Source organism: Prionailurus bengalensis, chromosome E1, assembly GCF_016509475.1.
Source record: "Prionailurus bengalensis isolate Pbe53 chromosome E1, Fcat_Pben_1.1_paternal_pri, whole genome shotgun sequence".
In the NCBI taxonomy this organism is placed as follows: Eukaryota; Metazoa; Chordata; class Mammalia; order Carnivora; family Felidae; genus Prionailurus; species Prionailurus bengalensis.
Window position 1 is genome coordinate 5,950,494 of NC_057347.1, and position 16,084 is coordinate 5,966,577.

At 45.5% G+C, this 16,084-nt stretch overlaps 1 protein-coding gene across 3 annotated transcripts in view; it reads right to left on the reverse strand.

The window, feature by feature from the left end:
* The window catches only part of ZNF18 (zinc finger protein 18), a 29,779-nt gene extending 14,149 nt beyond the window's left edge, over positions 1–15,630 (reverse strand). Inside the window, exons 1-4 of one of the 3 annotated variants that reach the window (XM_043583148.1) lie at positions 15,554–15,630; positions 3,226–3,736; positions 1,265–1,454; positions 785–864 (exon numbers count right to left, since the gene is read on the reverse strand). In XM_043583148.1, the coding sequence (XP_043439083.1) occupies positions 785–864; positions 1,265–1,454; positions 3,226–3,615 (660 nt within the window). In that variant the 5' untranslated portion in view covers positions 3,616–3,736; positions 15,554–15,630. Of the gene's footprint in view, positions 1–784; positions 865–1,264; positions 1,455–3,225; positions 3,737–3,831; positions 4,791–14,847; positions 15,331–15,553 lie in introns of those variants that run through there. The other 2 variants (XM_043583149.1, XM_043583146.1) reach the window with 2 other exon arrangements.
* Positions 15,631–16,084: the final 454 nt, after the last annotated feature.

Below are 16,084 nucleotides of genomic sequence, written 5' to 3' on the forward strand. Positions count from 1 at the left end.
ACTATAAACCCACAGATCCAAGAACCCCACACGAAGAAAATGAGTCCTAGGCCATCCATCGTAGTCAAACCGTTAAAAACCACTGAGAAAATATCAAAAGAAGCAAGAAAAATATATTACACGCAGAAGAACGAAGAGTACAGATGACATGACTCCATTTCACACCCAATTCTAGAAAATGCAAGCTAATGTATGGTGACAGAAAGCAGCTCAGTGGCAGCCTTGGGATCTCAGCACTGGGGGCGGTGGGGGGCAGGTGGGAGGGGTCACAAAGGGGCAAAAGGAAATCGTGGGCGTAACAGGGATGTTTATCAACCTGATTGTGAACACGGTTTCACACGTGTGTATACGTGTCAAGAAACTTACCAAACCGTATGCTTGAAATATGTGCGGTTTACTGTTTGTCCACTACACCTCCCTAAAGCTGGGGGAGGTCGCCTGGCCCACATGACCCATAACCATTCAAACTCTCAAACTGACTCCCGTGGGGGAGGCCGAGACCAGGAAATAGAGTCTTTTCTCCCCACGACCCCAAGAGCAGGAGCAGGACAAACAAGACGGAAGCTTCACAGCCACTTCCTCCAGGAAGAAGGGGTCCAGATTCCGTTATCAAGGTGACGATCACCCAGCCTTCTGCCTCAAGAGAAATACTGGGACTCGGGCTTCATTCCACGTGCCTGTCGTTGCCCTGCTAGCCGTCCTCTCTCCTTCTGACAGCACGTCCCCTTTCCACACTCCCGCTGGAGCCCCGGCGGGGGGAAGACAAGCAGGGAAGCCGGCTCACCTGAGGGGCTGCTTGGGGCACGGAGGCCGTGAAGTCCTGGTCTCCGACGAGCCTTTCGTCCAGGGCGGCAGCGGCCAGCGCTGAAGCGAGGAACAGAAAGTTGGAAGGCTCTAGACGTCGTCGCAAACCACTCCCCAGAGGGCACCGATGCAATCGGTCGGTACACATCAGAAGCGATGCCCGTCCCTCCCTCGCCAACCAGCCCCAGCTCGCTCCAACCTTCCCAACAGCCTCATCCACAGTTTCCTCCTCCTTCCTCAGAACCAAAATTCACGTGGTCTGGCCCAGCCATAGAGGAGATTCACGGACCAGAGCTCCCCCTCAGAGGGATTCGGTTAAGTCCACTCCGTTTCCAGACTTTCCAGAGATACCCTGATCCGAGCGGCGTATCATTTTCCACTCGGTCTTAGGCCCACTAACCACGGCCCCCAGATTTCCCCGAGGACGCACCACATGCCACCGCGAGGAAGCGCCCCTCACCTAATTCCTGCTCCATGTCAGACTCCTCTTTCACAGCACGGCTCGGCGGCTCCCCAGGCCTGGAGGGGGAGGCCCGAGGTCCCAGCTCCTGAGACGCCATTTCAAGATGGCGCCCCGCTCCCCCCACGCGGCAGCTTGCGGAGTCCGTCTTCTCCGATAGCATTTCTTGTCCCAGAACTTGGATGCTGATCTAGAGACCACACGGAATTAGTTACTGAAGGATCCAGAATGAGGGGTTCTGAAAGAAACACAGCTAATGCTCCATAACAGACCACAGGGCGGTCCTCGGGGACAGGGAACAGGGAAAGAGGCACACGAGCTTTTCCGTCTAGACCAGCAGGAAGCTGTGAGGAAAACGACCTGAGGGGAGGCCGAAAGCAGACGCCTGAATCAGGCCTGGGAGGTCTTCAAGGCACGCCATGGAGGGGCGCCTGGGTGGCTCAGTCGGTTAGGCGTCCGACTGCGGCTCAGGTCATGATCTCACAGTCTGTGAGTTCAGCCGCGCATCGGGCTCTGTGCTGATGCCTCGGAGCCTGGAGCCTGCTTTGGATTCTGTGTCTCCCCGTTTCTCTGCTCCTCCCCTGCTTGCACTCTGTCTGTCTCTCTCTCTCTCTCTCAAAAATAAATAAACGTTAAAAAAAATTAAGACGAAATAAAGGGAAAGTTCATCGACAATGTGTTTCTACTGGATAGTCTCCACCAGTGAAAACTCAGGTATCCTTTGTACAACTTCCTGGACACTTGAGTCTAAAGATCGACAGAGACAAGAGGCTTTGGCCTCTGTTTGTAATGGTCAGAGTCCCAGGGAGCCTTAGAATTAGGGGAGACACGGGGACACACTGGGGCGATATAATAAGAAACATGGATTTCGTCTCTGTCCCAGGTTCCTGGCACAGAGTTGCTAAAACCCTTGGAATTGCCCTAAAGGAAGGGAGTGACAGGAGCAATTCTGTTATTCATGATGAGCCCCTTTCAATCACGCCTGAGTTGAGGCTAAGCAGGGGACGCTTGGTGGGCCCCCAGAGAGCTTCAGGACGGAGGCTGGTCATCAGAGATGCCCACCGGGTGATCAGAGGATTGACCTCACAACCCCAACCCTCAACCTCTGAGGAAGGGAGAGGGGCCGGAGATTTTCGGTCACCAATGGCCAATGACTAATCTCTCATGCCTAAGTAACGAAGCCTCCATCAAGCTCCCCAAATGATGGGGTCTGGGGAGCCTCTAAGCTGGTGAACACACAGAAGTACCAGGCGCACGGCATGCAGGGAGAGGCCACGGAAGCCCCACGCCATCCCCATGGCCTCCTGCTGCTGCTCCTGAATCACGCTCCTTATCATAAACCAGCAAGTGTAAGTCGTGCTTTCGTGAGTTCCGTGAGTCATTCCCTGTCCAACCTGGGGAGGGCGTTGTGGGAAACAGCAAATATACAGCCAGTCGGTCTTAAGGACAGTTGGCCTGTGTGACCTGTGACTGGTGTCCAAAATAAGAGCATTCTCGTCAGAATGACCCTTATCCCCCTGGGTCTGCCAACCCCAGAATGTTAGTGTCGGGTTTGAACTGACTTGTAAGACACCGGGCTGGTATCAGAAAGTTGGAGAATAGGGGTGCCTGGGTGGCTCAGTCGGTTAAGCATCCGACTTCGGCTCAGGCCATGATCTCACGGCTCGTGGGTTCCAGCCCCGCGTCGGGCTCTGTGCTGACAGCTCAGAGCCTGGAACCTGCTCCGGACTCTGTGTCTCCCTTTCTCTCTGCCCCTCCCCTGCTCACACTCTGTCTCTCTCTCTCTCTCAAAAATAAAAAAACATTAAAGAAAAGAAAAGAGAAGAAAAGAAAAGAAAGTTGGAGAACTGGTCGTTAGTGTGGAAAACCACACATGCTGAGAGTCAGAAAAAAAGACAAGACGCCTCGTGAGACCCCAAGGGAGCCCTGTGCCTCGCTGGCGGATTACCCCCTCTGCTTACCCACCGCCACAGTCTCTGGGGGTCTCCCTTCAAGCTCTCCACGAGGGTCACCGCCTCCTCGCCGCTGCCCGGACACTGGGTCCGCACCCACGTCTGGATCTCCCCGGGCAGGATGGTCAGGAACTGCTCCAGCATGAGGATCTCCAGGATCTGCTCCTTCGTGTGAACCTCTGGCTGCAGCCACTGGAAACAGAGCTTCCGAAGCTGTCTCAGGGTCTCGTGGGGCCCAGACGTCACCTGATAACGAAACTGCCTGAAGAGCTGGCGGGCGGTCTCGGGGTTAGAGAGCTCCCCTCGAGGGGCAGCGTCCGGTCCGCAGAACGGGGAGTCCTCGGCCTTCGCCAGCTGCGGCAGCAGGGCCAGGGCCTGCCCCAGGTCGACAGGCATCATCTGGCTCGGCGGGTCCCTTTGGGTGAAGGGTTTCCCGGAGGGGGCTGTCTGGGGTGGGGGGGGGGACCAAGTCTTCACCGAGGCTCTCACAGGGACACTAGAGAGGGAGAGAGGGCCGGTGCTGGACAGAGAAGGACACAGTATTAGTGAGAACGAATTCACAGGCCCTACCTGAGAAGCAACGGCTCCACTACTCTCCTCTGAAAGATTACAAACCTGATGCCGCCAAGCAAGTCGCTTAATACCATATCTAAACTGGCATCTTCACCCAGACCGTCTTACGACATTCTCTCTTGGGCTTCAAAGGGCCAGACCCAGGAGAAGGATGAAATGCATCACGTGAAGCATTTTCACCCTGGTTTTCCACGTGAACGGCTCTTCCACACGACACTTCCTTAACTGCACCCGCGAGCGTGCAGACTAAACGGTAAAGCTGAACAAAGACGTCATCAACACCCTAGAAGGGGTGATGCTGAAACGACCTGATGCTTCCATAAGGAATAAGGGGTGAAAGAGGACAAATTAATTCTTCCCCAGCAGGTGCAACGAAATTTCCAGGTGACCTCTTCTGAGGGCAGTGTGGAAAACAAGACTGTGTGGGAATCGATGAAAAACCTGTCCCAAATGAAATGCTCAACTCCGGGGTTAGAGAAGGCTTAGAACCAACAGTGACTACCCCCCAAAACATCCCTCTGGCCTTGAACTAAGTGAGCACTATTTTATGGCAACTGGCCTAAAAATCTGGAAGACAGTGGCTAAGCTGGTGGAAAAAGGAATGTTAAACGACAAAGGTAGTATTTAGAAATGCTTAAAGGATCAGTTTATTTAACTATTTCTAGTTAACTGTCTTGCATAGGATCCTAATGTTGGATTATTGGGCCAACCCTTAAATGTTATAAAAGCGCTGTAGGCCATCATTCCTCCAAAACACTAATTGGAACCATAAAAGCAAACAGACACACCCAATCAGTTAATCTGCCTGGCTTAATCAGAGATCGGTAGAATACTCCAGCTTTTCCTAGCTGCCTTTTTCTTGTGGTACAGGAAGGAATGTCTTCATGCCTAGCACTTCAAACAACTCATCCTGTATCAGAAAATCATTTAAAAACTATAAATAAACAAAAAATAAAGTAAAATAAAAAATAAAACGTTTCAAGCAAAAAAAGGAAAGGGTGAGGGGCTCAGTTAAGTGCCCCGCTCTTGATTTCGGCTCAGGTCACGATCTCATGGCTTGTGCGTATGAGCCCCGCATTGGGCGCTGCACTGACAGTGGGGAACCTGCTCGGGATTCTCTGTCTCCCTCCCTCTTTGCCCCTCCCCACTCATGTTCTTGCTCTCTCTCTCTCAAAAAGAAACATTAAAAAAAAAAAGGGGGGGGAAAGAAATAAAAAGGATTAAAGGATTAATCCAGGGGCACCTGGGTGGCTCAGTCAGTGAGGCATCCAACTTCAGCTCAGGTCATGATCTCACGGCTCGTGAGTTCAAGCCCACGTCGGGCTCTGTGCTGACAGCTTGGAGCTTGGAACCCGCTTCAGATTCTGTGTCTCCCTCTCTCTCTGCCCCTCCCCTGCTCATGCTCTGTCTCTCTCTTTCTCTCTCAAAAACAAATAAATTTTTTTTTAATTTAATAAAGGATTAACCCAATATTACAGGTTTCATATGTGGACCTCATTGTACTTATTTTTTGGTTCAACAAGAAACCCACATATTTCGTTCATTTATTCAAACAGAAGCCAGGGTGCCATGCTGATGATGTGCTCAGTACAGACGTGTTTGAGCACTTCTGTTTCTGGCCATAGCAGAGTACCTGGTAGTAAGACCAGCCCACCCACTGTCAACAACTACAGAACTACAGAAAACGTTTAGGGCAATTGCTTTCCTGCACTAGACAACTGGCAGACAAGAATGAGGTCCCCGAGAGAAGAAAACCTCATGGGGAAGAGGCCCATGATCATCCTGGCTGACCGCATGGTGACAATTTCCCAACAATGGTGCAGGAAGCTGGAGCTCAAGCGGAGTTCGGTGGTCTCAACACACTGAGGAGGGAGAGATCAGAACTTGGAGCCGCTTTAGTATCTGGAATCTGAACAACAGATCAGTGGAAAGAATGGAGCTATGGCAGGGAGGGGGGTGGTCATGAAGAAGTCTGTGTGGGGTTTTCCTGTGAGCCCTTGGCCAAGGATTGGACTGCACAGGGGCAGGGTGAAGTTAAGCAAAGTTTAACAGACAGCAGATGCTACAGGGTTAAGAGCAAAAGAGATACAAAATAAATGCCAATCAGGAATGAGAGATATTTGAGTTTGTGACCACTAAGAATGGAGAGACCTCGTTAATACCCGTTAATACCCAAAGCATCCTGAGATACCAGAAAGGCCGCGTGTTAAGATTGTTAGGAGTAAATACAATGCCCTAGAGTAAGATCTTCTCTAAACTGGCCCTAAAAGAGCCTAAAGGCAAGCATCAACAAGATCCACAGAGGAAATGCAGCCTCCTGGTCTGGCCCAATCAAGTTAGAACGCCTCAGGATACACTCTGACCTTTCCAGAGAGATCTGTCCTAACAAGGCATAAAACCAAGCTAACTCAAGTCAAAGGTGATCAATGAGTAACTCAACTGCCTGCCAGAACAAAACTCAATACTCCTCAGAGGAAGATCACAGAATCCTACAATGTGCCACCCGCAATATTCGAGATGTAACCCCAAATTATTAGACATTTAAAAACATGACGATGTGACTCAAAGTCATGGGAAAAAAAACAGGAGAAACCAACCCAAAGATGGCCCAAGGACTGCAAGAAAAATATAGCCATAATGAAAGAAGACATAGGGACATTCCACAGAGAAATTGAAATTATAACAAAGAACCAAATCCAAATTCTAGGAAAAGAATTATCAACCCAGATTTCCACTCCAGTAAAAACATCTTTCAAAAATAAGAATAGAAAGATATCTGCTTTTGGAATGTGTTCAAATTCAAGCAACCATCAACTAAACAGAGACTGTCATAAATGTGATATACAAGCCCAACAGTTAACACAAATCAAAAACCTATAATACGTACACAAAAAATAAAGAGAAAGGAATCCAAACATAACACTAAAGAAACCCATCAAACCACAAGGGAAGAGAGCAAGAGAAGACAGCAACAGAGAACTACAAAAATAACAAGAAAACAGTTAAGACAGCGATAAATATGTAATTATAACAATTACTTTAAATCATCTAAGTGCTCCAAATCAAGATACAGAGTAACTGAATGAATTAAAAAAAAAAAAAAAAAAAACCAACACTCATCTATCTGCTGCCTGTAATAGACTCACTTCAGACCTAAAGACTCGTACAGATTGAAAGTGAAGGGATGGAAAAACATATACCATGCAAATAGAAGTGGAAGGGGATAAAAAAGCCAGAGTAGCAATACTATATCAGACAAAACAGACTTTAAAACAAAGACTATAAACAAGAGACAAAGAAGGACACCATATAATACGGGGATCGATCTAACAAGAAGATATAACAATTGCAAATATTTATGCGACCAACATAAAGGCACCTAAATACATAAAGCAAATATTAAAAGAAACAAAGGAAGAAACTGGCGGTCATACCATAATAATAGGGGAACTTAACACCCTACTTACATCAACGGATAGATCATCCAGACATAAAATCAACAAAGAAACTGGCTTTAAACCACACAGTAGGCTGGATGGAACTAAGAGATATATACAGAACATTCCATTCAAAAACAGCAGGATACATTATTTCCAAGTGCACTTGGAACATTCTCCAAGGCATCACATGTTAGGCCACAAAACAAGTCTCAGTAAATTTAAAAAGACTAAAGTCATATCCTGCATCCTCTCTAACCACAACTAGAAATCAATCTGGAGAGAACACAAACACATGGAGGCTAAACAACATGCTATCTAACAATGAAGAGGTCGACCAACACGTCAAAGAGGAAATCGAAAAATACGTGGAGACAAATGAAAACAACCTAAAATCTTTGGGATGCAACAAAAGCAGTTCTAAGAGGGAAGTTATAGCCATATCGGCCTGCCTTCAGAAGGAAAATCTTAGGGGTGCCTGGGTGGCGCAGTCGGTTAAGCGTCCGACTTCAGCCAGGTCACGATCTCGCGGTCCGTGAGTTCGAGCCCCGCGTCGGGCTCTGGGCTGATGGCTCAGAGCCTGGAGCCTGTTTCCGATTCTGTGTCTCCCTCTCTCTCTGCCCCTCCCCCATTCATGCTCTGTCTCTCTCTGTCCCAAAAATAAATAAACGTTTAAAAAAAAAAAAAAAAAGAAGGAAAATCTTAAACAACCTAAACTTACACCTAAAGGAGCTAGAAAAAGAAGAACAAACAAAACCCAAAACGAGTAGAAGGGAGGAAACACATTAAACCTTGGTTTGCGAGCATAATTCATTCTGGAAACATGCTTGTAACCCAATGCACTTGTATATCAAAGTGAATTTCAAGAACCACCAGCTCACTTGTGATCATGTGACATTGAGCATCACATACTACTCCTATTGCAAGACATCGCTCGTTTATCAAGTAAGATTTTTAGAAATGTTTGCTCGTCTTGAGGAACACTCACAAAACAAGTTACTTGCGATCCAAGGTCTTACTATAATAAAGAGTAGAGCAGAAATAAAAATAGAAACTAAAAAGCATAGAAAAAGATCAATGAAACCAGGAGCTGGTCCTTTGAAAATATCAACAAAATGGATAAATCTTTAGCCAGACTCATCAAAAAAGGAAGAGAGAGGTGATTCAAATAAATAAAATCAGAAATGAAAGGGGCGCCTGGGTGGCTCAGTTGGTTGAGCATCCGACTTCAGCTCAGGTCATGATCTCACAGTTCATGGGTTCGAGCCCCACGTTGGGCTCTGTGCGGACAGCTCTGAGTCTGGAGCCTGCTTCAGATTCTGTGTCTCCCTGTCTCTCTCTGCCCCTCCCCAGCTTGCACTCTGTCTCTCCCTCTCTCAAAAATAAATGAACATTTAAAAAAATTTTTTTAAAAATGAAAGAAAAATAACCACAGAAATACAAAGGATTATAAAAGAGCATGATGAAAAATTATATACCACCAAATTAAACAATCTAGAAAAAAATGGATAAGTTCCTAGAAGCATGCAATCTTCCAAAACTGAATTAGGAATGGAAAATTTGAATGAAACAACTGCTAGTAACAAAACTGAATAACTAACCAATACTTTTAACAAACAAAAGTCCAGGACCAAATGGCTTCACAGGTGAACTCGACCAAATATTTAAAGAAGGGTTGGGGGCGCCTGGGTGGCGCAGTCGGTTAAGTGTCCGACTTCAGCCAGGTCACGATCTCGCGGTCCGTGAGTTCGAGCCCCGCGTCGGGCTCTGGGCTGATGGCTCGGAGCCTGGAGCCTGTTTCCGATTCTGTGTCTCCCTCTCTCTCTGCCCCTCCCCCGTTCATGCTCTGTCTCTCTCTGTCCCAAAAATAAATAAACGTTGAAAAAAAAAAAAAATTTTAAAGAAGGGTTGATATCTATTCTTCTCAAACTATTCCAAAACAGAAGAGGAAGGAAAACTTTCAAATTCATTCTACAAGACAAGCATTATCTTAACACCAAAATCAGACAGAGACACTACAAAAAAAAGAATACTACAGGCCAATATCTCTGGTGAACATAGATGCAAAAAATCTCAACAAAACATTTGCAAACCAAGTTCAACAATACATTAAAAAAAAAAAAAACCTCGATCAATTGGTTCAATATTCGCAAATCAATGTAATACATCACATTAACAAGAAAAAGAATAAAAACTATATGATCATTTCAACAAATGCCAAAAAAGCATTTGACAAAATACATCCATTCATGATAAAAGCTCTCAACAAAGTGGATTTAGAGAGAACATACCTTAAAATAAAAAGGCCATACATGAAAAACCTGCAGCTAACATCGTGCTCAGTAGTGAAAACCTGAAAGCTTTTGCTCTATGATCAGAAACAAAACAAGGATGTCCACTCACCACTTTTATTCAACATAGTATTGGAAGTCTGAGCTGCAGCAATCAGACAAGAAAAAGGAATAAAAGGCATCCAAACTGGTAAGGAAGAAGTCACTATTTGCAAATAACATAGTATATATAGAAAACCCTAAAGCCTGCATGAAAAAACTATTAGAACTGAAAAATGAATTCAGTAAAGCTACAGGATCCAAAATTAGCATACAGAAATCCGTTGTGTTCCTGTGCACTAATAATGAAGTAGCAGAAAGATAAATTAAGGAAACAATCCCATTTATAACTTCACGTAACGGAATATAATACTGGGGCACCCGGGTGGCTCAGTCAGTTAACGTCCATCCGTCTTTGGCCCAGGTCATAATCTCACGGTTCGTGAGTTGGGCTCTGTGCTGACAGCTTGGAGCCTGGAGCCTGCTTCGGATTCTGTGTCCCCCTCTCTCTCTGCTCCTCCCCCACGCTCAGTCATGTGTGTGCACATGCTCTCTCTCTCTCTCTCTCTCTCAAAAATAAGTAAACGTTTTCTTAAATTTTTTAAAAAAGGATACCTAGGAATAAATTTAACAAAGAAAGTGAAAGACTTGTACTCTGAAAACTATAAGAAGTTGTCAAAAGAACCGCAGATGACAAAAACAAGTAGAAAGATAGATCATGCTCATGAACTGAAAGAATATCGTTAAAAAGCCCATGACGCCCAACTCAATGTACAGATTCAGTGCAATCCCTATCAAAGTACCAACAGCATTTTCCACAGAACTAAAACACATAATCCTAAAATGTGTATGGAACCACAAAAGACAACAAACAGTCAAATCATTCTTGAGAAGAACAAAGCTAGAGGGATCTCTTCTCCCAGGATTTCAAGATATATTACAAAGCTGGAAGAATCAAAACAGCATGGTACTGGCACAGTAACAGACACACAGACCAATGGAACAGGATAGAGTCTAGAAATAAACCTGCATCCATGTGCTCTAATCTACAACAAAAGAGGCAAGAATATACAATGGGAAACAGACAATCTTCTCAATAAATGGTGCTGAGAAAACAGAACAGCTACATGCAAAAGAATGACACTGGACCACTTTCTTATGACAAGAATTAACTGAAAATAGATTAAAGACCTAAATGTGATGGGGCGCCTGGGTAGCTCGGTCGGTTAAGCGTCCGACTTCAGCTCAGGTCATGACCTAACAGTCCGTGAGTTCGAGCCCCGCGTCGGGCTCTGGGCTGACAGCTCAGGGCCTGGAGCCTGTTTCAGATTCTGTGTCTCCCTCTCTCTCTGCCCCTCCCCTGTTCATGCTCTGTCTCTCTCTGTCTCAAAAATAAATAAATGTTAAAAAAAAAAAATTAAAAAAAAAAAAAAGACCTAAATGTGAGACCTGAAACCATAAAACTCCTAAGGAAAATGCAGTCATCTCTTGGATATTGCCCTTAGCAACATATTTTTAGATATGTCTCCTCAGGCAAGGGAAACAAAAGCAAAAATAAACCATTGGGATGACACCAAAATAAAAAGCTGTTACATAGTAAAGGAAACCATCAACAAAAAATTATATAACCAATAAGGGGTTAATATCCAAAGTGTATAAATAACTTCTACAACTCAACACACACACACACACACTCCCCAATTAAAAAAATAGTCATGGGACCTGAACAGACATTTTCCCAAAGACACAGAGAAAGCCAACAGAAACATGAAGAGATGCTCAATATCACTAACCACCAAGAAAATGCAAATGAAAAACACAATGAGGTATCACCTCACAACAGTCAGAAAAGCCAATATTAAAAAGACAAGAAATAACAAGTGTTGGCAAGGATGTGGCAAAAAAGGAGAGCCCTGTTGGTGGGAATGTAAATTGGTGCAACCATTATGTTGAAATTAAAAAGCAGAAACACCACATGATCCAGTAATTCCATTATTGGTATTTACACAAAGAAAACAAAACCACTAATTCAAAAAGATATACGCACCCCTACGTTTACTGCAGCATTTACAATGGCCAAGATATGGAAGTAAACCCAAGCGTCCATTGACAGATGAATGAATAAAGATGTGGTATATATATACAATGGAATACTACTCAGCCATAAAAAAGAATGAGATCTTGCCATTTGCAACAACATTTGATAGGCCTGGAGGGCACTATGCTAAATGAAGTAAGTCTGACAGAGAGAGAAAGACACCATATAATTTCACTTATTTGTAGAATATGAAAAAACAAAACAAATGCACAAATAACAGAAACCAGACTCTTGAATACAGAGAACAAACTGTTCTTTGCCAAAAGGGAAGTAAGTAGGGGTTATGAGCAAAACAGATAAAAGGGATTAAGAGCTACAAACTTCCGGGGCACCTGGGTGGCTCAGTCAGTTGATTTTGGCTCAAGTCGTGATCCCAGGGTGGTGGGATTGAGCCCCACATTGGGGTCTGCACAGAGCATGGAGCCTGTTTACCATTCCCTCTCTTTCCCTCTGCTCCTCTTCCCTGCTTGTGCCATCTCTCTCTCAAAATAAATAAACTAAAAAAAAAAGATACAAAGTTCCAGTTATAAAACAAATGACTGAGATGAAAAATACAGCATATACAGAATATAGTTGATATGAACACTGAGTAATGTATAGAATTGTCAAATCAATATGCTATACACCTGAAACCAACATAACATTGTATGCTGATTATACTTCAATAAAAATAAATAAATAAGCTAGGAAAATTTTTCTCCAGTGATTTATATGTAAGAAATGATAAAGGACACCTTTCCAATTACAGAGAAATTCAGATCTACAGAAAGGAATGAAGATCTCTAAAAATGGTAAACATATACTGAATAAATATAGAAATACTATGCTTTTACTTCTAACCTCCTTAAAAGGCAACTATTAAACACAAAAATAATAACAGTGTAAACAGAACATAAGTAGAAGTAAATGACATAAATACAGCACAAAGGAGTGGGCATAAGGAATTAATCTGTTGTGAGGTTATTACATTTATGAACTGATAAAAAAGAATACGAAATGGGAAGTGAGTGGTGCTAAGGTGACAAACGGGAAATGCAAAGGTGTTAAATGAGAGGCAGGAAATAAATGTAAATTGTGACATAAAGTGGTACAAATATTAAAGTAGATTCCAATAAGTTAAAGTAAACTTTGATCACTTAAAGACGCTACTGCTAGGTGTAAAAATATTATATAAAGAACTATAGCTTAAAAACCAATAAAGGAATCCCCCAAAACATTCACTATCCCAAAATGTGATAAGAAAACATCAAGAGAAGAATAAAAACCAGAAGGATCAAATGGGGAAAAAAGACAACTGGTAGACCAACACTCAACCATATCAGCAATTACATTAAATGTAAGTGGACTAAACATTTTAATTATAAGTAAAGACTGTCAGATTTAGAAAAGCAACATCCAGTCATACAGTGTCTACAAGAGATATTTTATACATAAAGATACAGATGGCTTGGAAATAAAATAATGGGGAAAAGAAATCCTATGCAAACAGCAAGCATACAAAAAGTGGTACAGTTATATTATATCTGACCAAGAGACTTCAAGACCAAAAAAGAAATAGGGAAACATTTCGTTATAAATGAGTCTAGTCATTTACAACACAAAACTGTAAATGTATATGCACTTAATACCAGGTCTAAAATGGCAGATCCTCATAGTTGATCGAAGGAGTAGACAAAAAAAAAAATCAGTAAGGATACAGAAAATCTGAACACTGTAAACCAACTTACCAACTTGATCCGACGTTCAGACTCAACAACTATAGAATACACATTCATTTCAAGTGCATGCGAATCATTCACCAAAGCAGACCACAGGCATGATTACTTTTCAAAAGATTACAATCTCAAAGTATATATGCTCTGACCATAATACAGTGAAATTAGAACTCGGTAACAATATCTAGAAAATGTCAATATATAGAAATTATTAAAAAACAAAACTCTTAACCTATGGCCAAAGAAAAAGAAGGACAATGGAAATTAAAATGTTTTCATATTGAATGGCAGTGAAAACACAACATATCCAAACTTATAGGAGACCACTTATAGAAAACTAGAGGAAAAATGTGCAGTTTTAAATAAACATGTCACAAAATTGAATAAATATAAAAGCACCCTTCATAATCTAAATCTGTTTGGCTCCTGAGTTTTAAATAACAAGTAAAAAGATTTCAAAGATCAAGAGACTGATGCGTAGATTTATTCAGATTTATTTCCTTCCTGAATTAAGAGTGCATAGATTACATTTCGGGAAAGTGACATTTAGGGAAAACTGTAAATCTTGTATTGAAACTTGATTTTAGTAATTATATCCTAACAAAATGCTAAGTAAAATGTCTCAATTATTCCAAATTAAATTATTTTATAAAGGGTGTAGTTTATAACCCAATGAGTTCATGAGAACCGAAAAACACTTCAAGTTATCCCAAATGCATAGTTCTTATTAAAACTCTAACAAATGAGAATGAACTTAAAATATACTCTTAGGGGGGCACCTGGGTGGCTCAGTCCTTAAGCGTGGGACTTGGCTCCAGTTCATGATCTTGTGGTTCCTGAGTTGGAGCCCTGCATGGGACTGTGCTGACAGCTCAGAGCCTGGAGCCTGCTTCGGATTCTGTGTCTCCCTCTCTCTCTGACCCTCCCCTACTCATGCTCTGTCTCTCCCTCTTTCAAAAATAAACAAAAATTTTTAAAAATTAAATATGCTTTTAGGTAAGCACGCTTACTATGAATGTCCATACAAGTAGCCCTTTGTTGTGTACCTACTATTGACAAAGACTCTCTCCTTAAGCAAAATCTAGTCAAGCTCCTGAGTCCTCTTTGTGACTTGGTCTGGCCTTTCAGCTCTGCCCTTGACCCTTTGAGTCCCGTTTCAGCAAGAATCTTGCTGAGTCCAGTTCAGGGAAAAACCCTCATCTGTGAGAGCTGGTTAAATGCTACATCCTAACGTTGTGTATCTGACCACCCCTGATATCTGATCAAAGTCCTTAGCACGCGGGCCTGCCTTCGGCTAAACTCCTGTCAAGTCGGTTCAGCCCGTTCCCTTTACCCCACGTTTCCTTAGTAATTTTCCATCCACTGATCCTCCCCACGGAGCTCACTCGTCCTTGCTGTATGCGGAACACAGCCCAATTTCTCTCTGCGCCTGCAAAACCCCGTTTGGGTCGGGCCCCTAAATAAAAAGCCTGCCTTACCGTCCACAAGGAGCCTTAGGAGTAATTTTTACTCCAACAGCTACGCATCAGCTCCTTATTAGGCCCTGTTCCTGCCATTTCTAATCCTGGCGGATTAGGAACCTCTGATGTTCACAAGGGGCGGCCGAATTGGAACCCAGGAAGCTCCAAGCAAGGCCTGTGCTCCGGGGAAGAGGAGCCCCCAACGTCGGGAGATTTGGGGGGGGGGGGGCGAGTTTCGAGGCTGGTTCAAACTGCAGGGGAGTTAGGGGAGTGCCGCTGGCATTCTGCGTCCTGGAGGCCGGGGCGGCGCTCCCCACCCAGGTGTTCTCCACGCCGGGCCCCCCAGCACCCTTGGCACGCCGGGGAGGGAGGCTCCGGGCTTCAGCCCACTAGGGGCCCCTGCCTTCCAGCCTCTGGGGGAAGGCACAGGGAGCGGCCCGGTTTAGCTGCCAGTCTAGGGGCGCGGCCCGGGAGTCCGGCGGGGTACGCAGGATCCGGGGCACAGAGCCAGCGCCGGGCAGCGGCGTCCCCACCACCCCTGAGCCCGCTCGGCCCCGCCTCCCTGCCCCTGCCGCGGCCCCGCGCCCTCCGAGACGTCCGGGCGCGCGTCCGCCGGCCCCGCCGTCGCCCCTGGGGGCCCAGCTGAGCCCCGCGCGGACGCGGGAGACGCCACGCCCGACCCCGGGTGGCCGCGGCCGGGCCCGCCCAGCCCGCGCGCGCTCACCTCGGCCCGCGACGCCGGCTCCGGGCGCACTTCCGGGAGGCCGGCGGCTGCGCGCGCCGCCGGCGCCGGCGCCGGGACGGAGGGGCGGGGCCGGAGCTGGGCCGCGGGCTCCGATTGGCCGCCCGCGTCGCCCCGCCCCGCTCGCGTCGCCCAGGCGCCGTGGCCGCTCGCGGTTGCCCGCAGGGGGCGGCTGGGTCATTCATTCCAGCTTGGAGCGTTCGTCCCTTCTCTTGTCGCCGACAGGCTGGGCCGAGCGCTGCGAGGGTCTATCAAGATAATTCCCGTGTGTGTCGCATACCCCGTGCCCAGTCCCACACCTCTGCGACTCTGCCCGTGTCCTAGGTGCTCAGCCGAAGCCTCCCTGCTGCATTGGATTTGCTCCCCGACCTCCTCGATGCTCCAACTCACAGTAGCTCTGCACTTCCTGGGCTCTCTCTTTCCACTCCCCCGTGTTGGCATTCCATGCGTTGCTAACCTGTCTCCCGGCCTTCGCGTCCCGTGTGTCCTTCTGTCTCCCTCCCTCTGCCTCCC